Source organism: Oryctolagus cuniculus, chromosome X (assembly GCF_051225735.1).
Source record: "Oryctolagus cuniculus isolate XC-2025 breed Fujian yellow rabbit chromosome X, ASM5122573v1, whole genome shotgun sequence".
Lineage (NCBI taxonomy): Eukaryota > Metazoa > Chordata > Mammalia > Lagomorpha > Leporidae > Oryctolagus > Oryctolagus cuniculus.
The window spans coordinates 68508577-68534312 of record NC_142888.1 but is presented as its reverse complement, the minus strand read 5'-3'; the positions used below and the strand labels follow the sequence as shown (position 1 = coordinate 68534312).

The following is a 25736-nucleotide window of genomic DNA, read 5'->3' as shown; positions in this document are numbered from 1 at the left end:
CTGTTTTATTATCTTGAAAGTGTCTTTTGCAGACTAGAAATTTTAAATTTTAGTAATGTTCAACTTATTGATTCATTCTTTCACGGCTTGTGCTTTGCGTATCGTATCTGAAAAGTCATTATCAAACACTGGGTCATCCAGATTTTCTGCCATGTTATCATCTAGCAGTTTTATATATTTGTATTTTATGGTCAGTTCTTTGACTTTTTTTTGACAGTTCTTAAATCTTGTGTCTAGATTTATCTATCTATTTATTTATTTATGATGACATTTCATTGGTTACAATAGACTGCCATTGTTCATTTTCACAGTTCTTTACTCCTTGTTGCACCTGTCAACTTCCCCCTATGTATTTTTTTTATTTTGCTTGAAATGCATCCCTTAGTATTTCAATTAGTGAGGGACTTTTGGTAAAAAAAAGTTTATTTTTTATTTATCTTAAAATATATTTATCTCACATTAGTTTTTAAGAAATATTTTTGTTGGCTTTAGATTGCTATGATGAAAATTGTATTTACTTATGATGTTCATTTGTTCCAGGGCAGTTTGTTCAAAAGATGATCTTTTCCCCATTTTATTGACTTTGCTCCTTTGTTAAAGATCAATTGATTATTGTTTGTATGTGACTATTTCTGGTCTCATGTTTCTTCTTATTCTGTTATATTCAAATTGTCTGTGTTTATTCTTTTTTTCTTTTCTTTTCTTTTCTTTCTTTTTTTTTTTTTTTGACAGGCAGAGTTAGATAGTGAGAGAGAGAGAGAGAGACAGAGAGAAAGGTCTTCCTTCCATTGGTTCACCCCCCAAATGGCTGCTACAGCCGGCGTGCTGCACCGATCCGAAGCCAGGAGCCAGGCGCTTCCTCCTGGTCTCCCATGTGGGTGCAGGGCCCAAGCACTTAGGCCATCCTCCGCTGCACTCCCAGGCCACAGCAGAGAGCTGGACTGTAAGAGGAGCAACCGGGACAGAACCTGGCGCCCCAACCGGGATTAGAAAAGGGGGTACCAGTGCCACAGGCAGAGGATTAGCCAAGTGAGCTGTGGCGCCAGCCGTCTGTGTTTATTCTTTCACAAATATCATGCTGTGTTTATTAGTGTAGCTTTATAGTAAGTGCTAGTCTTCCAACTTTGTTGTTCCCCTTCAGTATTTTTTTTGTTTTTTTAATGGTATATTTTAAAATTTCTCATTTTCCAAAATGCTGGAATTCCATTCAATTTATTTATCTTGCAAAGAGCTGTTTTGCAGGAATTATTCAATGTTTTAATCATTTTTGTGTTTTCTGTGTACATGTATATCATGTACAATGAATGACATTTAAAATTCTTTTTCAATCATTATGTCTTCTAGAATATCTAGCACATTATTGATGTGGTAGGTATTTATGTTTCATTTACACTTAGAGGAAAAAAGATTTCATCACTAACTATAAAGTGGTTGTTTTAGGATTTTTAACACACATTTCATCAAATTAAAGAAACATCCTTTTATTTCTGTTCAAACTGCTATTTTTTTAATAATGAAGGATGTTGAATGTACCAAATTTTTTTTTCTCCATCTATTGAGATGATTCTGTAATTTTTTTCCTTCCTTCAGTTAGTGAGTCCAATTACACTGATCACATTTCAAATGTTGAATCAACCTTGAATTCCTAATTTTGGGGGAGGTAGTCTCTCACATGGAGCCTGTCAACTCATGCTCAGCCAATAAGAATGGACCTTGGGAGTAGGACTTTTCTTTACCAAAAGTTAAAGAGCCTACAGTCTGTGCCAGGCTTGTTACCTTATAGAAGAATATATTTCCCTCTTTGAAACCCAATAACTATTCCTTTGTTCTGCTAAATGTTTGCATTAGTGGATCTCAGGTATATCTTCAGTTTTCAGGTATTTCATTTTTGGAGGGTAGTCAGAGTCTGTACTCTGAGGCACAAGAAAGGTATTATTAGCCAATTGCTCTAAACAGGATGGAAAGTGGTACCTGCTAGCCATGACAGAGTCCAACTCACCCTATTGAGGCTGATGGGTCTCTCTTCAACATTAGTTAAGTGTTGTCCCATGCACTACTTGACTGAGTTCTGTTTTTCTTGGTGACTCTTACACCAAGATGCAATGGTCGGAAGTCATGGGAATCATTCCCTGGTTTTGGTATTGGTGCAGTATTATGTTTAGCAGTCATAATACCTAACCCATTAATAAAATACTTTTATATAGTGATGGATTTGGTTTGACACTATTTTGATTTTATTTTTAAAGAATCAGAATGATATGATGATTTCTTTTCTTGTAATGTGCTCATCAAGCACAGGAATGAACACTGAGCTGACCTTGAAATTATTGGAAAATATTATTGACTTTGTATTATCAGGAAAAATATGGATAAAAATTAGTATTAGTTGTTTCTTAAAGAAAACATCTGTGTCTGTAGTATATTCTGTGGGAGTACTTTTAATTACATATATACTTTTAAAATTTTCTCATCGTTTTAATTCTATTTAGATTTTAAACCAGGAAGACATTTCATTGGTTACAATAGACTGCCATTGTTCATTTTCACAGTTCTTTACTCCTTGTTGCATCTGTCAACTTCCCCCTATGTATTTTTTTTATTTTGCTTGAAATGCATCCCTTAGTATTTCAATTAGTGAGGGACTTTTGGTAAAAAAAAAAGTTTATTTTTTATTTATCTTAAAATATATTTATCTCACATTAGTTTTTAAGGAATATTTTTGCTGGCTTTAGATTGCTATGATGGAAATTGTATTCTTTTTGCACACTGAAATTCTTTTGATTGTCTTCTGTCTCTCTTTTTTTGATAGCTGTTTTACTATATTCTCTTTGTCTTTCTATTTCAGTCACATCATTTATCTTTCTAAGTAGGATTATTTTTTACTGAGTGCTAGGCATCTAGATGAAAATACTGGACTCATAATGAGGCTCCAGATGATGTTATCTTATTTCAAAGACAAATTACTTTTGCTCTTGTAACAATCCTACATCACCCTAAAGGTCCCTTTGGGATTGATTTTAGTCTTGTATACTGCTTCTGGAGAACAGCTCTTTGGAGAAGTGATGCTCTATGACTTCTGAGTTGACAATATAAAAAGTGATATAATTTATGCCTTATTTTCTGGGATCTGAGTTTTATTATGAGAATATCAACTATCTGAGATTTCTATACCATAAGATAGCTGAAGTCACATGGTGAAACCATGTGTAGTCACTCTAGCTAGTCATTACAGCTAAGCTCAATGTTTGAGTTATCTCAACAAAGGCACCAGACACATGAATCAAGAATATTCCAAATGGCTTCAGGCTTCAAGCATCAAGTGACTCCCAGCTGTCAAGAATTTTTAGCTAATGCTTCCAGTAGAAAAGAAATAAGCAATCACTACTAACTCAAGGAATCTGTGAGGTTAAAAAAAGTTTTTTAAATGTGTCTAAGCTTTGGGGTCATTCATTTCATAGCCATAGCAAAAGGAATAAGTGTTTTGGAGATGTTACTGCGATAAGAAAATAAAACTGAATAAATAATATGATATAGGAAATTAAACAGAGGACTGTCATAATAGAATTGCATAAATAGGAACCAATTATGAAGATTAAGATAAGAGATTGATATTAACATGAAGGTTTAGAAAAATTGTTGGATATAAAGACATCATAAGATGGGTGGATCAAGATGGCAGCTAAGTAGTATACTCTGATGATAATTTCTCTATAAAGACCCCAATTTGAACAGGTATTCATAAACCAAGTCATCTTCACAGCAGCAGAGGACAGAAGAGAGACAGCAGGATGTAGTTTCAGTACAATAATAAAGAAAGACACGTTAAAGAAAGCAAAAAGGAAGGAGTTACCTCATTAGTCCTTCTAGCTTCAAGTAATGCACTGTAGAGACAGATGCTTCACCTACTGCTTGGGACAGGGAGGGGGAATTCAGTCCAGATTTTAGATTTGAAACCCAGTACCAGGTCCACCTTGATAAAAATCAGAGCCAGACAGGGCCCCCACAACCTTTGCTTCCAGCCCAATAACAGCAGCCTGAGTCTTTGGAGTCTCCTTAGCTAGGGGGCGATGGAACTGCCTCCATCACCCCTCTCTAACCTCCACAAGACAGCAGAAAATGACCATTCTCTCAGAAGTAGGGCAGGAAAGGAAACTTGGACCTTGCCTTAGAGTTCATAACTGTGATACCAGGAACCAGATAAAGCCCAAAGGCCTCTATCCTAGGCCAGTGCTCACCGATGGAGTCTCTAGAATTACCCAGAATCAGGCAGCCACCTACACCAGGGTGGCTTGGACTCATTTCAGGTATTATCACTAATCTCATATGGGCCTGGCATGTACCCCTGAGAGTGCTTAGGTCTTAGTAACTTTGAGACCCAAGTATGACCCAGCTCAGTGCGTGCTTGCGAGGCCAAGGGTGCCTTTACCACTTCTCCCATATCCTTGGGCAACAGCAGTGAAGCACAAGACTGTCTTTGCACCCAGTGCCAGACTAGTAAAACCCAATGCTAAGCAGATTATCACAGTCCTTGTCTTTGGGTCAGTTCCTACAGTTGGAGCATTTTAGAGTTGCCTTGGAATCAGGTAGAAACCTGCACTCTAGTGAGATGGACTAGTTTTAGCATGTATCCTCACCAGTCTCACATGGGTGTGGCATGCACCTCTGAGACTGTGCAGGGCCTAGTTACTACCAAACCCAGGTGTGACCTAGTTTAATGCCACCCGGAGAAACCAAGGGACTACCTTTACTACTCCTTCAACCTTGGGCAGACAGCAAGGAATCACAATACTGTGTCTTGGAACTCAGTGCTAGGCTGGTAAAGCCCACAGCAGTCCCTAGGCAAGATGGAACATTTGAATTTATCCTGGTATCATCAACTGGAGGCCTGTGGCCCCAGATGATCAGAATTCTATCCCAGTAAGCATCACCTGTGTCTGATGACAGTGTCTTTGGAATATGACCAACATCAACAACAGAAAATTCACAGCAGTGCAGGCTTTGGTCCTACCCTCATGCTGTGCTGGTCTCAGCAAACTGTGGGCTCTGGGTATGATCTAGTACTGTGATGTTATTGGCAACAGTATTGGGCATCTTGGCCTACCCTAGAACCAGGAGAGGATTTTTAGGGACAGATGATACCTTTTTAGACACTTCTCTTCTAAGTGTTCATTCTGAGCAACAAATTGCAGATTTGGGAGCGGTATGGGCATAGGATGTCCTCTAGGATTGAAACAACACAAGAGTGAACTTGTGGCAAAACAAGACTTTGTGCACCCTGCACTGCTGAAACAGCAGGAGTGTTCTCAGGCTTAGAGAAAATAAGCAGAATTTTTAGGACAGACACAAACTAAACCAGATAACAATGACTGGGGAAATAATCCTTCAATGTAAAGATGACATTGTAAAGACAATTAGGATCAAAACCTTTCAGGAAAACACGACCTTATCTGAAGAACCAAATAAGGTACCAGAAACCACCTAGCTAGAACCGATATTTATAAATGTTTAGATGAGTAACTCACAATAGCTCACTTATGGAAACATAATGAACTTTAGGAGAATGCAGGGAAATGATTTAATACTCTAACAGAATACTGATGGAGATGGAAGTAATTTTAAAAATCAAGCAGAAATCCTTTAACTGAAAATATACTAAGTGAAATAAAAAATGAGATAGAAGACATCAATAGCAGAATAGATCAAACAGAGGAAAAATTTGTAAGCTCAAATATAGATTATTTGCAAATATACAACTGGAGGAGAAAAGAATCAAAAGAAATATTGCATGAATTTGGGACAGAATTAAAAGAGTAAATATGAGTTATTGGGGTTGAAGAAGGACTTGAGAATGTCAAAAGTATAGAAATTGTATTCAAAGAAATAACAACAGAAAATTTCCCAAACATTAGAAGGATATAACTATTGGTACAAGTTAGAAGTCACAAGCCAGATTCAACGCAACCACGTGTACTCAAAGACAAAATCAAATTCTTCAAAGTTAAAAGAGAGGATTATCAATGTTGCAAGAAAAAAGGAACAACACATAATGTCCCAGTTCACTTAACTGTAGACTTTGTCAGAAGAAACTGTACAAGACAGGAGGGAGTGGAACAGGACATTTTTACAGCACTGAAGGAACAAGACTGTCAACCAGTATTACTTACCTAGGTAAACTAAGCTTTAGGTAAGGAGGAAAGATAAAGACATCCCCAGACAAACAAAAGCTGAAAGAATTTATGACCAGCAGATCTTAGAGAAGTGCTAGAAGGAGTACTTCAAACTAAAATAGACACTGATGAGTAAAAAGAAAATACAAGAAGGTAGAAAACTCACTGCTAAGAGTAACTATACAGAAAAATTTGCAGTGTTCCAATATTATAAACATGGTACATAAATCAGTCATTTCTTTACAGTGAGGAATAAAAACCAACCAATTAAAAATAGTAACTATATTACTACGTTAATATATGGGAAATATAGAAAGATATAAAAATGGGACATGAAAAATTCACAATGCAGGGAGGAATGGAGTGCAAGTGTAGAGTTCTTTATTATTGTCATTATTATTATTATTTTGGCCAGGCAGAGTTAGACAGTTGGAGAGAGACAGAGAGAGAGTTATAGAGACAAAGGTCTTCCTTCCATTGATTCACTCCCCTAATGGCAGCCACAGCCGGTGTTGCGCTGACCTGAAGCCAGGAGCCAGGTGCTTCCTCCTGGTCTCCCATGTGGGTGCAGGGCCCAAGCACTTGGGCCATCCCTCCACTGCCCTCCCGGGCCACAGCAGAGAGCTGGACTGGAAGAGGAGCCACTAGGACTAGAACCCGACTCCCATATGGGGTGCTGGTGCCGCAGGCAGAGGATTAGCCAGCTCCAGCCCACTTTATTATTATTTGTCTCTTTCTTTTTTGTTTCTTTTCTTATCTGTATAATCAGTGACAAGTTGCTTTCATTTACAAAGAGTTCCTTACAGCCAGGAGGTGTTTTTGTAAGCCTCATGGTAACCACAAAGCAAAAATCTATAACACTACTACTGGAGAAACACACTAGTGGAGAAATTTACCTTGTTGTGAGGTGGCCTCTGGCTAGGCTTGTTCTAGGTTCTTGTCTCCACATGAAAAATAATTTAAAGAGATGTAGATAAAGGCGAACAGAGAATCAAGATTCATTTACAGGCAAAGCAAAAGCACACACTCTGGAAAGAGTGTGGGCAAATTGAAGAGAAAGAGTTACAATCAGCAAGATTCAGGGCCGTCTTTTGCTATCCTCTGGAAGCATAGGGAGTGGTGTTTGGGGCTGGATTTAGTGGAATATTCAGAGAGCTGAGTTCGGGAAAGGGCTTGAGTGCTGCCCATTTCTGTGCCCTTTTTCGGAAATCTTGGAAGTGTCATGGCATCAGGTACATGATAGGAGTGAGAGTGTTGGCCATGGTAATTTTATTACAATGACATTATAATGACCTAAAGTCATTAGCAATATCCCTTCATGATAAAAACTCTGAACTAGTTAAGCAGAGAAGTAAAAATTACTTCAGCATACTAAAGGCAGTATATAACAAGCCAGCAGCTAACACCATACTGAATGGAGAAAAGTTGAAAGCTTTCCCCCTAAGATATAGAACAAGACAAGGATATCCAATTTCACCATTTTTAAAAGATTTATTTTTATTTATTTGAAAGGCAGAGTTACAGAGAGAGAGAGATCCAGACACACACACATATAAATACACACACACACACACACACACACACAGAGAGAGAGAGAGAGAGAGAGAGATCCTCCATCCACTGGTTCACTTCCCCAAAAGTCTAAAATGGCTGGGGCTGAGCCAGGCCAAGGCCTGAAACTCCACAGAGGTTTCCCAATTGGGTGGCAGGGACTCAAAAACACTTTCATTACTTTTATTCATTGCAATCATGGAAGTCCTAGCCAGAGTAATTAGGCAAGAGATTGGACTAGGGACTTTCAAATTGGAAAGAAGGAAATCAAATGACCACTGTTAGAAGATATGAACTTACATATTGAAAACCAAAAACTATCAAACATTTATTAGAACTAACAAACAAATTCAGCAAAGTTGCAGAATATAAACTCAATGTATAAAAATCAGTAGCATTGTTATACACCAATAGTGAATCAGCTGAAAAAGAAATCAAGAAAATAAACCAATTTATAATAGCTATAAAAAACATAACACCTAGGAATAAATTTTATCAAGGAGGTACAAATCTTTACAATAAAAATGAGGAAAAATTAATGAAAGTAACTGAAGAAGACATAAAAAAAAATACTGTTCATGGTTTGAAAGAATAACTCTCATTAAAATGTTGATACTACCCAAAACAGTTGACAGACTCAGTGTAATCCCTATCAAAATTCTGTGACATTTTTCACAGACCTAGGAAAAAAATCACTAAAATTTGTATAGTTCCACAAAATACCCCAAATAGCCAAAGCAACCATGAGTAAAAAGAAGTAATACATTATACTGCCTGACTTTAAAATATATTACAAATCTATAGTAATTTAAAAAGCATGGTACTGGAATAAAAATACATTTTGACCAATAGGATAGAATAGGGCCTGGAATTAAATATTCACACAACTACAGTCAAATGATCTTTGAAAAGGTTGCTATGAACATTGGTTGGAAGAAACATAGTCTTTTCAATAAATAGTGCTAGGAAAATTGGATATTCACATACAGAAGAAGAAAACTAGGCTCTTCTCTCTCACCATGTACAAGAATCAACTCAATGTGGACTAAATATATAAATGTGAGATGTCAAGTTTTGAAACCACTAGAAGAAAACATAGGGGAAATGTTTCAGAACATTGGAATGAACAAGGATTTATTGATCGGACCACAAATGTACAGAAAACAAAAGCAAAAAGAGACAAATGGGATTTCATCAAGCTACAAGCTTCCACACAGCAAAGTAAGTCATAAACAGAGTGAAGAGGTAGCCTACAGAATGGAAGAAAATAACTAAGTTACACATCTATTCAGGGGTTATTAACCAGAATATATAAGGAACTCAAACAACTCAATAGCAAAAACAAACAAACAAACACCACCACAAATAATCCAAGTAAAAAATGGGCAGTATATCTAAGCAGACACTTTTCAAAGAAATATCTACCAATGGACATTAGGCACATGAAAAACTGTTTAACATTAGTAATCATCATAAAAATGAAAATAAAACTGCAATGAGGTATCACCTCAATCTAACCAGGTTGGCTATTATCCAAAAGCCAAAAGATAACAAGTGTTGTGAGGATGTGAAGCAAATGGAATACTTGCACACTGTTTGTGGGAGTGTAAATTTGCACAGCTATTCTGGAAAACAGTATGGGGGTTCCTCAAAAAACAAAGAAAAATGGAAAAATTACTATATGATCTATGATCCAGAAATTCCATTGCTGGGTATGTATCCAAGGAAAATGAAATCAGTCTGTCAAAGAGGCATCTGCACTCCTGTTTATTGAAGCACTATTCATGATATCCAAGAAATGAAACATCATAATTGTCCACCCACTGAAGAATGTAGTAAAGAAAGTGCAGTACAGATACACAGCAGAATACTATTCATCCACAAAAAAGATGAAATCTTATTATTTATAACATCGTAAATGGAACTGGGGGTCATTTTTTAAGTGAAATAATGCAATCACAGAAAGACAAGTACTCCATGATTTCACTCATATATATATGGAATCTAAAAAGTTTATTCCATTAAAGTTAAGAGTATAATATTAGTATAATATTGGTTACCAGAGGATGAAGAGATTATAAACAAGGAATGTAAACTGTGTGTTTCTCTAAAATACCTAGCTGAAACGATTTTTGAATGTTTACACCATAGGGAAGTGTTAAATGTTTGATGAGATAGATGTGTTTACCTTGATTGGACATTGCTCAGCACATGCATGTACTGAAATATCAAATGGGACCCCATAGATATGTACAATTTTTTCCTTAGGTAAAAAATTTGAGTCATTAAAAAATCCAACTCACTATACAAAAATCAATTGTATTTCTATGTTGCAGTTAGAACATTCTTTTTAAAAAAGAAATATGTATGGGGTATGAAGAGTCAGGATAGTTGATGAAATCCAATATAAGAAAACTTGCTATACCAGGTTTCAATGTGTTTAAATTTATAGTAATTAAAGTGATGCAGTAACAGCATTAAAAGTAGACAGACTAATGGAACAGAATTGAGACTCTAGAAACAGACCAATGTATGTTTTTCAAATCACTTGGTCTTTCAAAGAAGTGGTATTGCAAGGCAGTGAGAAATGCATTTTTTATTACTACTGCTGGAATAATCAGATATATTCTTGGAAAAAAATAAACTTGACTTGTATCTCAAACCTTGCACATACAAATCAATCCCATGTGCATTGTAGGTCTAAAAGTTAAAATCACCACAATAAGACATTTTTATATGAATGTAAGAGAACACCTTCATGTTCTCAATCTGGAAAGATTCCTTACAAAATTCACAAAAACTACTAGCCAGAAAGGAAAAAAGATTAATATAGCTGAGTAATTTAAAAGTAAGAGCCGCTGTTAATAAAATGACAATGTTAACATAGTAAAAAGACTAGCCTCATGCTGGAAGAAGTTACTTTCAAGAAAATAAGAGATAAAAAGCTGCTATTACAAACAGAGATCAAGGAAGTCAACCAAATAGAAAAATAGGCAAGATTTCTTAATGGATAGTCCACAAGAGAAAATACTCAAATGGCAATAAATATATGAAAATATTCCTAACTTCTTAGAAATCATGGAAATGCAAATTAAAACCACAAGGACATACCACTCCACACCAAGTAGGTAGACTACAAGAGCTGCACAGCACTGAAACTGAGGATCCAAGACTACGCTACACTAGGTTAGTCATATCTTATTTGGGTTATGACATTGGATTCTGGGGACCACTCTTTGGAGAAGAAAGCTGAAATATATTCATTGGAGTGATCTCTAGAGATGATAGCATATGAAACATGGTTAGAGAAACTAGAAATAGTAACTCTCCTTTAACAAGGATTGAGATGAGTTTATAACTGGAAGTTATTTGTATCCATGAAACCTGAGAGGAAACAGAACTCAGTTTAACTTCAGGGGGGAAAAATCTAACATTTTGAGCTAGCCAAGAACGGAATGGGGATGCTTCAGCAACTTATGTTCACTGTAATCAGACCTGTTCACAAATAATTCCTGGGTGATTGCTTGATGATGTTATTTTTGGTATGTGTGGGGAGGTTAGAATGTTAGGCTAAATGACCTCTTGGGTCCTTTAATTAGGTTTATAATTTCTCTAAATCATGGTGTGTATATCTGTGTGTGTGTGCAATATGCCAAGCAAGAGATTTCAAAGGTCTTTCTTTGGAAAAACTAACACTTCATAAATTGCCTTCCACTCTAGCCCCATTAGTCTCTTCCTAATGATAACCCAGTTGACTGACTTATCTTCTGAAATCAGTGATACCTAATGAAAGAAGAATGGGTCACAGCTATCCCACTTCTGTGAATATATCCAAAGGAAATGAAATTAGCATATGAGAGATACCTGCACTCCTATGTTTACTGCAGTTTAATTCACAACAGCCAAGATACAGAATTAACTTAGATGCCCATCAACTGATGACTTGATAAAAAAATGATTTATATACAAGATGAAATATTACTTATCCATTAAAAAAGAATGAAATTCTGACATTTGGAATAAAATGAATAGAACTGGAGGTTATTACATTAAATGAAATAATGCAGAAACAAAGATACAAATTCCATATTTTCTCTCATATGTGGAAATTAATACATATATTAAAATCTGTGGATGTCATATTATTTAATATATAGATAGCTATAAATGTTGTTTACACTGAATTATACCTTCCACATAATAACTTATTTTATGATCCTTGTCATGGACCCCATGTTTTTAGTATCCCTCCTTTCAAGAAAAACTGTATATATGTGTATGTATCTAAAATTTACATAGAAGTGATTATGACAAGATATTAAAAACTATTATACCTAAATAAATAAATATTTTTCAGTGTGGGTCAATAGCCCTTACTCCAATTGTCAAAAGGCTTTGCAGGGATCATTACTCTTCACTGGAGTCCTATTGTTTCCCAAGACCTTATTGCTCAGGAACAATGGATGAAATGACATGGTATCCTTCTGCTGGAATTCTGTGCAGAGGTGAAAAAAATTTTATCTCAAATCTTTCCTATGCAAGCACTGCACATTTATTTTCCACAGATGAATGGCGCCCTCTAGTGTTCCTAATGATGGACGTAGTGTTTTGGATGCAATTAGAATCCGAACCCAATACTTTCAACATACATTTTGGCACCAAGTTGCTTCCAAGCACAACACTGTTATTTAATCTACCCTAGCTCCACTGTAGGTATTACTCTTCTGCTTACACTTGGAAAGAACAACAGGAAGTCCTCAAAAATGCAGTGCTTTTCATTGTGTTTTAGATAACTGTGTTAATGCGTTATGTGTTAATACAGGATAAAATGTTATATATATATATATATATATAGTCAGATGAATATATCCATCTGTCAGAGCAAGCAGAAATGTAGGAACCAGGCTATCACTGAGTGATACCATTGGGGAATCATTCAACAATCAACTCTCTTTGAAGACCATCAAGAACCCAGTCACCCTTATTTTAAGAACACTAATTCACAGTGTGTCAAACATAAAAATGCAAATTTATCTAAAATCCAACTGAAATACAAATATTAGACATATTAAACATAAACTATGATTTTTATAATACTGTTCTTATATTTAAAATTATTCAACCACAAAAAATTCATAAAAGTATGCTTCACAGTGAATTCTCTGTAGCCCTGGCTTATCCTTGGGAATACTGTTGATGTGGGAAAAAAAATCTGTAAACTCTAAGTTTTCACATAAAATAACATTTTTATAAATACAAAAATTTAATATTTCATTAAATTAACAGGAATATTTCACAGATATTTCACTAAGCATTTTTTAACCAATTTTGTAGTCTTTTTGTATCCTGGGGCAAATAATATTTTTTTCAAAAGTTTAAAAATAGGGAAATTTTCTGTTTCTGGCACTATAGGGACTAGATGATTTGGAACAACTCTCTTATTAAAGGCAATTAAAAATGTAGGAAGATACTTTTCTTTTTTTTTATTTTTTGACAGGCAGAGTGGACAGTGAGAGAGAGAGAGAGAGAGAGAGAGAAAGGTCTTCCTTTGCCATTGGTTCACCCTCCAATGGCCGCCGCGGCCAGTGCACCACGCTGATCCGAAGGCAGGAGCCAGGTGCTTCTCCTGGTCTCCCATGGGGTGCAGGGCCCAAGGACTTGGGCCATCCTCCACTGCACTCCCCGGTCACAGCAGAGAGCTGGCCTGGAAGAGGGGCAACCGGGACAGAATCCGGTGTGCCGGCGCCGCAAGGCGGAGGATTAGCCTAGTGAGCCACGGCGCCGGCCAGAAGATACTTTTCAAAATCTTCTTTAAAATGCCAAACACCTAAACAACAAAATGAGGAATTATCAAAGTAAGAAGAGGGGGCGGATTACATCTCTGGAGGGCTCAGTGATGAATTAGAAGAGCCTCTTCTGCCCAGTAGATGTCTGTCAAGCAAGGAAACACAACTTGTTTTGGCCTGGCAAATGAAGATAAACTACCTCCCACCTGAAGTCTCCTAAGTTTGAGTAGGGGTGAGAACATAGGCAATCTCTCTCCACTTGAGAAGGGGAAGTGCTGTCCTCAAGAAACAAGCATCAGTTAAGGCAATGAGGTGGAAAGAACATTCAGAGCAAAGGTTGAAGACAAAAGAGAAATTTTTAATCTTAAAGTGGAACCTCCAGGGAGTACCGTGAAAAGTTTTGGAAGAAGAGAAAGGAAGAGATTGCAACTTGAGGTAGAATTTCCGAACGAGAGATTTCTTCTAGTTACTATGTTATGCCACCTGTATGACTCATATCGACCGGATTATTGGGCTCCTGTATGGAGCACTTCCAAATGTGAGCTCCTCGTTTCTGTGGTCTCCTTATTCTATGTGTTCCCCTCTGCCTGTGCTGTATACCCCAATTCTACCATGTAACTGAAACTGTAATAGATCCTCTAGCTTGATTGGAGTCAACCCAATTCTTATGACTGTGGTGGCATCAGTTAATGTTTGAATGACACTGATGTATGCAGGCAGATAGGATAAAATCAATTAGGTTTGTGAGCTGGAAGACCACACTCCCGGTGTGATCTCATGCCCCTACCTGATCCCACCTGTATGCCCACCTGCCAATCAGACTATGTAATCACTCCTTTGGAAGTGAATAAAAGGCCTGGAACATGGTGGGTCCTTCCTGTTGCCCGGTGCCTTTGGGGCATGTGGCCTATCGGCCTGCTCTCCGCCTTCTCTTTGCTACTTGAGCTAAGCTGCCTGTGGGTGCTCATAACCTTGTGCTTGTTCCACATGGCTCGCTCCTGGCCTGTTCTCTGCTTGGAATGGACCCAATTTAGTCCCTAGACTTCCCTTTCTCCCCTAAATAAAGCCCTTACTGTCCTGTACATTTCTCTCACTGAATAAAACCCTTAAAAACTTACCATGTTGTCTGGTCTATTTGAGTCAGTATTCAGAATTCTTTGAATACGTGGGAAGAGCCCAGAGGATTCTTAATATTGAAAATTATTAATAAGCAGTCCAATATAAAAATCAACATTGTTTTTCCATTATAGACCAGGGAAATATGAGATTAAAATTACAGCATTTTTACAATGGGTTTGAGTGCCTATCCAAGTTTGCCAGCAATTCCACATTAAGGAATCTATTCTTAAGAGACTGACAGGTGGACAAGAATTTATTGATATATTTATGCTATAACATTAGTTACTATGCAGCATAAAACAAAAAAAACCATGCTCAATAATAGACTTATTACATGATTCTCAGTATGTTTATAAAATGAAACCCATTCAAACATGCCATAAAATATTTTCTGACTGGGAAAAATTTTAAATATATTTGCTAAATGAAAAGTGCATATCTTAAGATTTATTTGCTTTCTACCTCCCTGCCACTCCCACACCGCCTACCTTCACCATTATTTATGTCTGACTAGGCTTAGAAGAACTTACAGTGACATAACAACAATGATTACTTTGGATGCTGGGGGTATGAGTAATTTTTTTTTTTCTCTTTAGCTCTCGCTACGTTTACTGCACAAAGTAGGCATTTATTTTGTATTCTTGAAAAGTATTAATATTTGGTTAACACATTTTTGTGTCAATAGGTCACAAGTATTATTTAAAAACTCTGATCTATTTTTATTCAGATCTTAATCTTTCCAAATTATATGATCAAATGCTTTGGGGGAGTGTGTATGAAGAAGAAAAATGAAGGCAAAATGATCACTCTAGAATTTCCATTCTAGGGATGGTTGAATAAAGTGAGCAGATGATATAGTTATCATCTATAGTGGCCAGTGCTGTGGCATAGCTGGTAAAGCCGCCGCCTGCAGTGCCAGCATCCCATATGGGCGCCGGTTCCGCTTCCAATCCAGCTCTCTCTGCTATGGCCTGGGAAAGTAGTAGAAGGTGGCCCAAGTTCTTGGGCTTCTGTACCCCTGTGGGAGACCCAGAAGAAGCTCCTGGTTCCTGGCTTCAGATCGGCGCAGCTCTAGCTGTTGTGGCCAATTGGGGAGTGAACCAGCAGATGGAAGACCTCTCTCTCTCTGTCTCTCCTTCTCTCTCTGTGTAACTCTGACTTTCAAACAAATCTGTAAAAAATGTCTATAATGCTAACATTTAGGATAGAAATATTGGGAAAGCCTCTCAACAACACACAATGCATCCCAAATGCTGTCAACAATGACAGACATATTTTACTCACAAATTTGTTTATTACATACATTTTCACTTGGATTAACACATCTGCATTTAAAAGAAATTAACTCAGAAATTGTCTTCCCACTCCACAAAGGTTCAGAGAAGGTCCATCAAACTTACTGCTAATCCTATTATTTGATTCTCCAGTGATAATTAATTTTTTCCTGGGGTTTATGTAGAATAGAAGAGTTTTCTTTATTTTTTTCATCATCGCAAATGAGATTATAGGCTCAAATGCAGCAAATGTGGACCATGAAGGGAGGGAGTTGTACTATGGCAGCATATGACAAATTAAGTGAGTTGCCAATTTAAAATCAGAAAGAATGTTGTTCTGCCCTGCAGGCTTCTAGGTAGCACAAGAACAATATTCCTGAAGGCACAATGGTGGGCGTGGCCAGATCACAGAGATTTACTTCTGTTTGATCATTTGTGTAAAGGTTTTGAATTGCCCTTAGGGAAGGTTAACATTTGGAAAGGGGCTAGAAAGGGGTATAAGGGAATGGAGTGAAGGTAAAGAGTGAGCCAGGAAGAGCAAAGGCATGAAAGTGGAAATAAGTATGGTGATTGCTATGGTGGGGTTAACAATGATTGTGTAAGGAATTTGGTTTGAGGGAGCAACAGGTAAAATTCTATGAATAGTGTAGGCCATATTATGGTGGAGACTCCTTGGAAATGTAATTTAGGTTTGGTTTGATAGTCAATTAAGACTTATCTTAAATATTTCAGTCCACACAGTCCTTAGTGATACACAAAATTGATGTTTGAGGACACAAAATACAGAATATGTTTTGAGTCCTTTCCCTGTTCCAGGAAGTGTGTTAAAATGATAGCCATGAGTGTGGTCTTTGGAGTTGGTTGGACCCTAATTCAAGTCCTGATTTTGGAAATTACTGGCTATATGACTTTAGAAAATTTATTTTCCTGAGTTTCAGTTTCTTCATCTGTAAGACTAAGGTACTAATACACTCTGAAGGTTGTTGTGTGGACTACATATAAAGGCATACAGTTGGAAGCAATGTTTAAGATGGATCAGAGAAGGAAGAACCTGTGGACAGGGAAGAGTTAGGAAGCTATTGCAATTATTGAGCCTAAGCAAAGATAACAAACCACTAGAACTGAGAGGAAGGGCAAACTTCAAAGGCAAAGTAAACAAGTAGGACAGGTGACCTGACTCACTCTCTCCACTCTGATTCTTTTGCAAATGCTTTTTCTTTGTTCACTTGACACGTTTTGGGAAGTTGAAAATACACCTGGAAGTCTGTGGACCTTTTTTGGAAATTATTAATTGTTTGCTCATTTCCCTAGAGCTACAAAATAACCATCTGCTCTCTCTGTTCCCCATTTAAACATCTGAAACATATGCTCCAAGCTCCCTTCTCAAGTCAGTTAAGAAGCAAAGCGAAACAAAACAAGCAGCATTCACTTTCTTACACAGTATTAGAAATTATTATTTTTTTCCAACTTCCTCCTCAGTCTTGAATTTGCCAATGAGGCCTCTTGCAAATTCCCACAGAAGCAGGGTTCCCTATTTTAACAAAACACAAAACTCAAAAAGAAAACCAATCCTGCCTTTTTTTGAGCTTCGGGAAACCTGAAACTTTTCTTAAACCCTCTGTGGCATAGCCCAGTACTTCAGTGCCCAGTTCCTGCAACTCGCTAACAGCAGAAATATCACCACGTAACAGGAATCTTAAAATGTGCAAGGCTTTGGGAACAGGGGTTTTCTTACTAGTGTCTCTGTTCAACACAGGGCTTGCTCTTTCAAGGAAGATCTGTCTTCTTATTAGCATACATTTTCTGAGCAGGAAGTCATGCGCAGAACTTTTAGTCTCCGTGGGAAAAGGTGCTTCCTTTTAATCTAATTCAATTCAGTGCTCCCTTGTTCTTTCCTTTTTCTTTCTCCTCCGCCCCCTCTTCTGGAGGAGGGAATAGTCAAAAATAAATGTTTCAACAGATCTCGCGGTGCTATTCGAGATTCCCTCTTAAAAAAAAAAATTAGAAATGATGCAAACGAGCCTGTGCCTTCCGGAGTTTGGGGCTGGGACTGCAGCGCTCCAAGCCCATTGAAAGCAGCTAAGGCCGGAGGCGGGGCTCTGGCGAGTTTCCCTTCCACCTTCCCCCACCCTCCTCTTCCAACCTCTGTTCGGCCCCTAGCTCGGTTCCAGCCGTTGCTGCAGCTGCTCCGCTGCCGTTTTCGGGACCCAAACAACCACAAGTCGCTGTTTCCAGGATGGTGATCCGTGTATATATTGCATCTTCCTCTGGCTCTACGGCGGTAAGGAGAGTGGGGATCCCACCTTTGTTGTTTTCCTACACACTAGTCCCCCAGAACCGTTAAATTGCAGAAGTTCTTCTGGTAGCTTCTCCTTCCGAAGATACACGCATCCCCCATCCCACCCCCTCCTTCCCTTTCTTCCCTTTGTTGCATCGATTTCATTTTCCCATGAAGTTTAGCTTTGTTTGCCTTAACGACGTTGGCACCACATTTCTCCTTTAAAGGGAAAAGAAAGCTACAGAATTGTGGTCAATGGGTGATGGTGGTGGTAGGCGCTTGATGGTTAGGTGAAGAATTTAGGTAAAACACACACACACACACACACACACATTGGTGAGTTTCTAGAGAGAGATATTTGACTAATGTGCTCTGAGTGCTGAGGCAAAGGGAAGGAGTGCACTTCTGCAAAGGATGGGGGCACACATGCTATACCCGATGGGGATTGGGTGGAGACCTCCTGAAGCTCGGTGATTATTTCGAAAGACTGGGGACCCCCCCCTCCCGCAGTAGAGTTATTTTGGGAGTGTGTAGGAGTGCTTAACTTCGACTTTAAGGCCTGTTAGAACTAGATAAAATGTGAAAGGATGTTGGGAACCGTGATGCAATGTTGTTTTTTAAAAACTTAATTTGAAAGACTCGATTTCCACATCCCTCCTATTTTCCCTTATTTGACTTTTTATTTTTCGTTCAACACATTTGATTTCGAGAATTTCTCCGCTACGTTGAGAACTGAGAAGGGAACTAACAAGTGGCTTCTTGTGTGCAGCGGCAGCCTAAGTTGCTGCTGCTTCAAATGAAAGGATGTTCTCTCCCTGGCCCTCATTTGCTCTTCATTTAGAGTAACAATTTTCCAGCAGCTCTGAGAACAGAATGAAGGTTTTCTAGGGTGAAAGCTGAGAGTGCATCCAGGATCTGTTCTTCACAACTCAAAAGAAAGGCCAGCAGTGGCAGCAGCCCTTGTGTGCATTCAGGATGTGGTGCCTGAACCCTCCCCCTTCTTCTAAAGCTGCAGAGTAGCAGCTATTCCAGGTGGTTGCTTAGCGTTTTTGGCTTTTGGTTTGTTTATATTTGCACCTAGGAAGATTGGGTGTGGAAGTGAAGGTTATGTGAAATCACAAGAACCTTGAACCTTGAACTTTGTCTTCTCTGTCCACCATGTGTGGGCGTGGCCATTTGATTCTGAACTTTCAGAAAACTTAATTTGAGCGAATGTAGGTTTAAAAATAAAACCTTTCACATTTCTTTTGGAAGTTACTTTCTGAGCCTCTTGCCTTCTTATTTTTTATACACACTAATTCTGATATTTCAAAGTAAAAATCCGGTTGCTGAGAATCTCAATCAAATACGGTGATTGTAAAGTTTCAAAGAGCAGCTTAATGCCTCTAATGAGACTGAGCAGATCAATCAGGCAGTTTCACTTTGGAGGCCATGCATTTTCAACGCTGCTATTTATTCTCTGCTTTCTCCCTCTTCTACGCCTCACTCAAAAGCAGATTCAAGAGGAAACTCCTTTCAGAACTTGTATTCAACTAAGAACAATTATACCTCTCTCTTTTGTTAAGACCTGAATTTCTAAGAGCCTTAGAAATGACTGCTGTCTTCTGTTATTTCCTTTATTGGACTCCATTGTTTAAAACTATGCACATGGAAAAGATATATGATACTTGTGTTTACTTTTTAATGTTTTCTTATGGATAATAGGATATTTGTCAGTTTTTGCAGTAATTACAGTTATTATGAACCTGACCTCAAAATTCAAATTTTGCATATGACCAAAATAAGCTTTTGGTTTACTAAAATCTGACAGCATATTTAAAGACTTCTGAAACTACAAAATTAGTTTACTTAGGAAGAGCTCCTTTACAGCATAAATAAGGAGGTGGTTCTTTACTTCAGAAAAAGACTCTTCAGTTTGCAATACTGAAGTTTTCCTTTAAGAATGTTGCACTGTTATCTTTAATACATAATTTGGAAACTTGGGGACAAACATCCTGCTGGAAACCAACAATTGTTCAAAAGGAGCTCCAAAGGGGCTAAGTTATCACTAGAATCTCTCAAAACCTCTTGGCTTTGTGTTGGTAATATATGATCCTTTTCTGATTCTTCCTATTGGTTGTCATAAAATAAGCAAAAATAAATGTTATATTCACCAGGGGAGGATCTGGATCTATGATAATTGGCAAGACCATAATAATTTAGTTGTCCATATCCAGACTCCTTATACCTCATAGCCTAATTTTTACAAAGCCACAATTTTTCAAACTTATTTAACTCTTTCCCACAATAGAGGAGTAACACTTCCCTCTCAAAAATCTGGAGATGAAAAGCAAGTAAGCTGAACTTTGCAATAGATTTCTTTCTTTTTTAAAATATTTATTTATTTATTTACTTGAAAGGCAGTTACAGAGAGAGAAGGAGAGAGGGGGAGAGAGAGAGAGAGAGAGAGAGAGATTGGTTGATTTCCACTTGTTCACTTCTCGGATGGCCACAACATCTGAATCTGGGCCAGACCAATATCAGGAGCCCAGAACTTCATCTTGGTCTCCCACGTGGGTGGCAGGTACCCAAGCACTTGGGTCATCTTCTCCTGCTTTCCCAGGTGCATTAGTAGGAAGCAGGGACTCGAACTGCATTGCAGGCAGGGGCTTGGCCTTCTACACCATAATGCTGGCCTCACAGTGGATTTCTTAATGTTAGCCAGTAGAAACACTTAACTGTGTCAAGTACTAGCTTTAGTTTTCTTTAAAATGGTCCTATGAATTAGGTACTGTGATTATCTCTGTTTTACAGTGAAGAAACTAGAGGTTCAAAGAGGTTAAAAAACTTTCCAGGTCACACAGCTTGTAAGCCATAGAGTTTAACTCCAACACAAGCTCTTTGAATTAAAAAAAAAAAACTGTGCTTAACCACCAAGATGATACATGACAGCTAGAAAGCAGGAGGAGATAGATGTGAACATGAGGTAAGAGATAGGCAAGAAATAAGTCCGGTAAATGGACAAGGAGTTGCCTGGGAATGTGCATGTAAGGGAATAGAGAAGTGGGAAACTGATGTGGAGAAGGATATTATGCCTAAAGATGAATGGCAGTAAGTGGGGTAAATATCTATTAACCCAAGATCAGGAAGACAGAGAAGACATGTGCATTGGGAAAGCCTCAACTGGTCTTTTATAGGTCAACATCAAAAATTTTTTGGCCTTAATAGTTTTTTTCCTCTTCATGAGAATCAATTAGAGGGAATGGAGCTCCCAAGTTGTTGTCGGGTTTTTTTTTTTTTTTATAGGAAGTGATTTCTTCATGTTGAGAATGGCTGATACATGTTTTGACCCACTGCAATGCAGTAATGTATGCCATATTCCATTTTTCAGTCTTGTAATGGCTTATAAATTTACACTTAATGGAAAGTATACTAAGTCCAGTGCTTATATAAATTAACAAATTGTAGTAACTTTTTTAAAAAAAATTTATTTATTTATTTGAAAGGCAGAGGTAGAGGTAGAGGTAGAGGTAGAGAGAGAGGTCTTCTATCCGATGGTTCTCTCCCCAGATGGCTGCAATGGCCGGAGCTGTGCTGATTTGAAGCCAGGAGCCAGAAGCTGGTTCACTTCCCAGGTGCAATGGTTGAGGCTAAGCCAAGCCGAAGCCAGGAGCCAGGAGCCAGGAGCCAGGAGCCAGGAGCCAGGAGCTTCTTCCAGATCTCCCAAGTAAATGCAGGGGCCCAAGCACTTGGGCCATCTTCTTCTGATTTCCCAGGCACATTAGCGGGGAGTTGAATCTTAAGTGGAGCAGACAGGACTAGAATCACCTCTCGTAAGGGATTTCAGCACTGCAGGCAGCACCTTTACCTGCTACACCACAGCACTGTCCCCCATAGTTCTTCATTATATGATTCTCAAGTAATTGCTTCGTAGATGACAGAATGTTTTGCTTCTGTTTTTCTGTGTTTATAAATTGAGCGTTGATTTGATATATACTTTGGTATTTTTCGTAACTGGTAAAGTTTGTTTGAATGCTTTTTAAAGGTATTCATAAACTACTTAGAAGACCAAAGTAAGAAATCATTCACCAAATGACTGGACATGTTTTTTGCATGCCCCAAACACTGAAACATGGAGGCTTTCATGCAGCAAATGCAGATTGAAAATCATTGCCTTCAATTTGGTGCCCAATATTTCATGGTTGATTTCCTAAATTTACAACAATGATAAAGGCACTGCAGTAATTTAGCCCAACTTGAAGAGCCTTGGGATGCACAGGTGTAAATGATGGTGATTCTTGAGCACTTAAAAAACACTTAAAAGTCAAATGATTATATGGAAAATTTTAGTTTGAAAGCTTAGTAAAATATTCATAATGTAGTAGGAGAGAAGGATGAAATGGATTCATCTCTTGTGCGAAAACTAGTTACCCTGTTGAGGAAGGGTTTTGATCAACGAACCTTAGGATCAACCCTCCCCATGGGTTGGCCTGGGGAGAAAATCACTTAGGGTGCTAGAAATAATCAGATTGAATGTTCTAAATCACTGTGGCTACTTCTAATATATTTTCTAAAATACATATTGTATAATCAACTATAAATCTGTAGGAATATTTTTGCTTAATTATAAAGGATGAATTTTGTATTCTATTTCTTATAAAATTCAACAAATTAAGAGAGAATCTGTTTGTGACTATCAGACCATCTGTTTCCTTTCAATTCTACTTTACAGCCCACCAGGAGTCCTTTTAAACCCAGAATTTAATCACTTCTTGCAATCCAGGACCAAAATTAAACAAAAGTACATTTAGAGAGAAGAGGAAGCTCATGTATGATGACTGTTTTTATTAATATGAGAGACAAAGCTGACATTTTACACTTGGCAAGCAGAGAATTTAAAGCAAGGAGATTGTTTTCCAGTCCAGAATCCCACATTTTGGATGTGTTGGCTTGAAGTATTGTTAATTGCCAGAACATAAAAAATTTCAAATATGAGCTTAAAAATATGACAAATTCAAAGACTGTTTAAAGTACTGCTATATTTTGTGGTTGCACTACCATTTCATTAACATGGCTAATCAAGATTTGCTTCTAGTAATAGTAAAGATTAACATTTATTTTTGGGTTGCATTTGTCAAGCACTGTGCTGAGTTCTTTATATCCATTGTTTCATTTAACTTAACCTTTACAATAATACGGTGAATTAAGTGCTAGTACTAAAGCTGTTCTCTGTAATTGGAGGAGTATCTCTAAGATCTGGAGACATTAGGTACACTGCTGCAGACCAAAGAACTAGACATGACAGAGTTGGGATTAGAACGCAGGTTGTCTGACTTCAGAACCTACTTCTAAACACTGTTATTTACACATCATCTGTGTTTATGTATTGAATAGAAGTTATGTCAATAGTACATTAAAAGTTTCTCATATGACTGTACTGGAAATAAAATTGCTACTTAAACTAGGATGGTGCCTTACCTAATCGAATGTGTCCTTGTCTGTAACCTGCATGTGAGAGTGATGTGGGGTGAAGGTGGGGGAAGTAAGCAAGTTAATAGCATCATTTTCTTCTACAAGTTAAGTTTTCTAAAATAAAATGCCTTAGCCAAGGACACATTTATAAATAGTGCATGTCTATCCTTTCTTGTGCTGGCTTGTGCTACATCTTGAACTTTCATGGCTTCGATTCACTTTCCTGAAAAGTGTCTGTGTGGCTCTAGACCAACATGACTGAAAGGTGGATATTTATGGTTCTATAAATCTTCTAAATCTGTTGGGAAGGCGGTACTACTGTAACTTGTAAACTCTGAGTTTTGGACTCTAGTCTTTGAGTTCTGCTCCTTTGGCTTATTCATTTGTGAAAATGGGACTCTGTTACAGAATTGGCATGAAGCCAAACAGTTCTGCTTGGGGGATTTCCAACAATGAATAAATATGACAAATAAAACTTCACCTTCTAAACACCAGAAAATGCTCATCTCAGGTAACTCTTACTACATGAAAACATTTTGTCTGTTTTATATCAGCACTACTTCTCAGCCAATTGTTTCATCCCAGGTGTAGCATATTTCTCAGTGCTGAAATTACAGCAGTGAATATATATTTAACAGTAGTGTAGTATTGGAAGCCATTATTTCCAGTGGTGTATTTTCAAATTTGATTTAGAAGAAAGACAAGCATAGACTATTATTTAATTTATTTAAAATATGATAAATCATCTCACTTTAATTTCTTGCACAAATCCTTGTAATTCATCCACTTTAGTTAATAATATTAAGAGTTATCATTCAGTAAATACTTGCACTTTGCCAGGCATTTGTAGGAAGTTTACCTGGGTTATGCAGTTTAATTATTTTGACAATTCAGTGAAGCCAGCAGTATTATTATCCCCATTTTTAAAAGAGGACACAGGCTTAGAAAGCCAACAAGGTCACAGAGCTGGCAAAATACCTCACTTCCCATGTTGGTCTGATTCTGGGACCCATGATCTTAACTCCTATGCTGTTCTGTCTACTGATTAGTATATACTAATTGCCCATTGGAAATGTGGCTCTAAAACTAATTTACAAGTCATTGCAGTACTGCTTTTCTAATGAACCTAGAAAATCATGAAAAAAAATTATCTATAGCAGTACTAAGAATAATTCTAATGGTTTGTTACATTTAGTAAAGAACTTGGGATTCTTCAGAACAGAAAATCAAAGTTATTATAACAGTGTGGTGTATTCTATTAGTTAGAACGTAGAACATATACCTTCATCCTAATATAAAAATTCCTTTTATAAGGCAATCTAACAAAAAGTAGATAAGACAAAATTTTTTAGAAGATACTTTAACTTTTTTTAATCTAGAGCATTTAGCTTTTTTTTTAAAGTTTATTTATTTATTTGAAAGGCAGAGTTACAGAGAGGTAAAGACAGAGAAACAGAGAGAGAGGTCTTCCATCTGCTGTTTCACTCCCCAATTGGGTGCAACTGCCGGAGCTGGGCTGATCTGAAGCCAGGAGCCAGGAGCTTCTTCCAAGTCTCCCACGTGTGTGCAGGGGCCCAAGGACTTGGGCCATCTTCTACTGCTTTCCCAGGCCATAGCAGAGAGCTAGATTGGAAGTGGAGCATCCGGGACTCGAACCGGCGCCCATATGGTATGCGGGCACTGCAGCTGGTGATTTTACCCACTATGCCAATGTGCTGGCGACCATATAGCTTTAAAGGTGAGGCTTGTGTTATTGACTGTTACCTGTGCGATTTCCTTAGGTCACTAAACCTGTTGCCTGACATCATTATCAAAAGCTGGAAAGGAATAACATAAAATAAAGGGTATCAAGGAAGAAAGTTTATATGAATGTTTCTATTGGAAATTGCTTGTTGAAAATCATGGAATTTCATCTCACACTTTCAGAAAATTAAACAAAATTGGTCTTGTGTATCAGCTAAATATTTTGACTTATCAAAGAGGCATAGTTGAAGATTTTCAAGTGAATTTCTAATTAAAAATTTTTAGAGGCATTAAATTTAAATAGTCTAAGCAATGTTGAGGGGACAATAAGCATTGGTGGCGGTGACATAGAAAGCTTAACAGGTGG

At 37.6% G+C, this 25736-nt stretch overlaps 2 protein-coding genes across 6 annotated transcripts in view; one reads left to right on the top strand and one right to left on the bottom strand.

Moving 5' to 3' along the window:
* HMGN5 (high mobility group nucleosome binding domain 5) overlaps positions 1 to 17911 on the bottom strand; it is a 68581-nt gene extending 50670 nt beyond the window's left edge. Inside the window, exon 1 of one of the 4 annotated variants that reach the window (XM_051827380.3) lies at positions 17633 to 17911. The gene's annotated coding sequence lies outside the window, so the exon portion shown is untranslated. The remainder of the gene's footprint in view (positions 1 to 17632) is intronic. The other 3 variants (XM_008272973.5, XM_051827381.3, XM_051827382.3) reach the window with 3 other exon arrangements.
* A 133-nt stretch (positions 17912 to 18044) lies between these two features.
* SH3BGRL (SH3 domain binding glutamate rich protein like) overlaps positions 18045 to 25736 on the top strand; it is an 85568-nt gene continuing 77876 nt past the window's right edge. The window contains exons 1-2 of one of the 2 annotated variants that reach the window (XM_089323891.1): positions 18045 to 18178; positions 21725 to 21881. In XM_089323891.1, coding sequence (XP_089180017.1) covers positions 21795 to 21881 — 87 coding nt within the window. In that variant the 5' untranslated portion in view covers positions 18045 to 18178; positions 21725 to 21794. The remainder of the gene's footprint in view (positions 18179 to 21724; positions 21882 to 25736) is intronic. The other variant, XM_008272976.5, reaches the window with a different exon arrangement.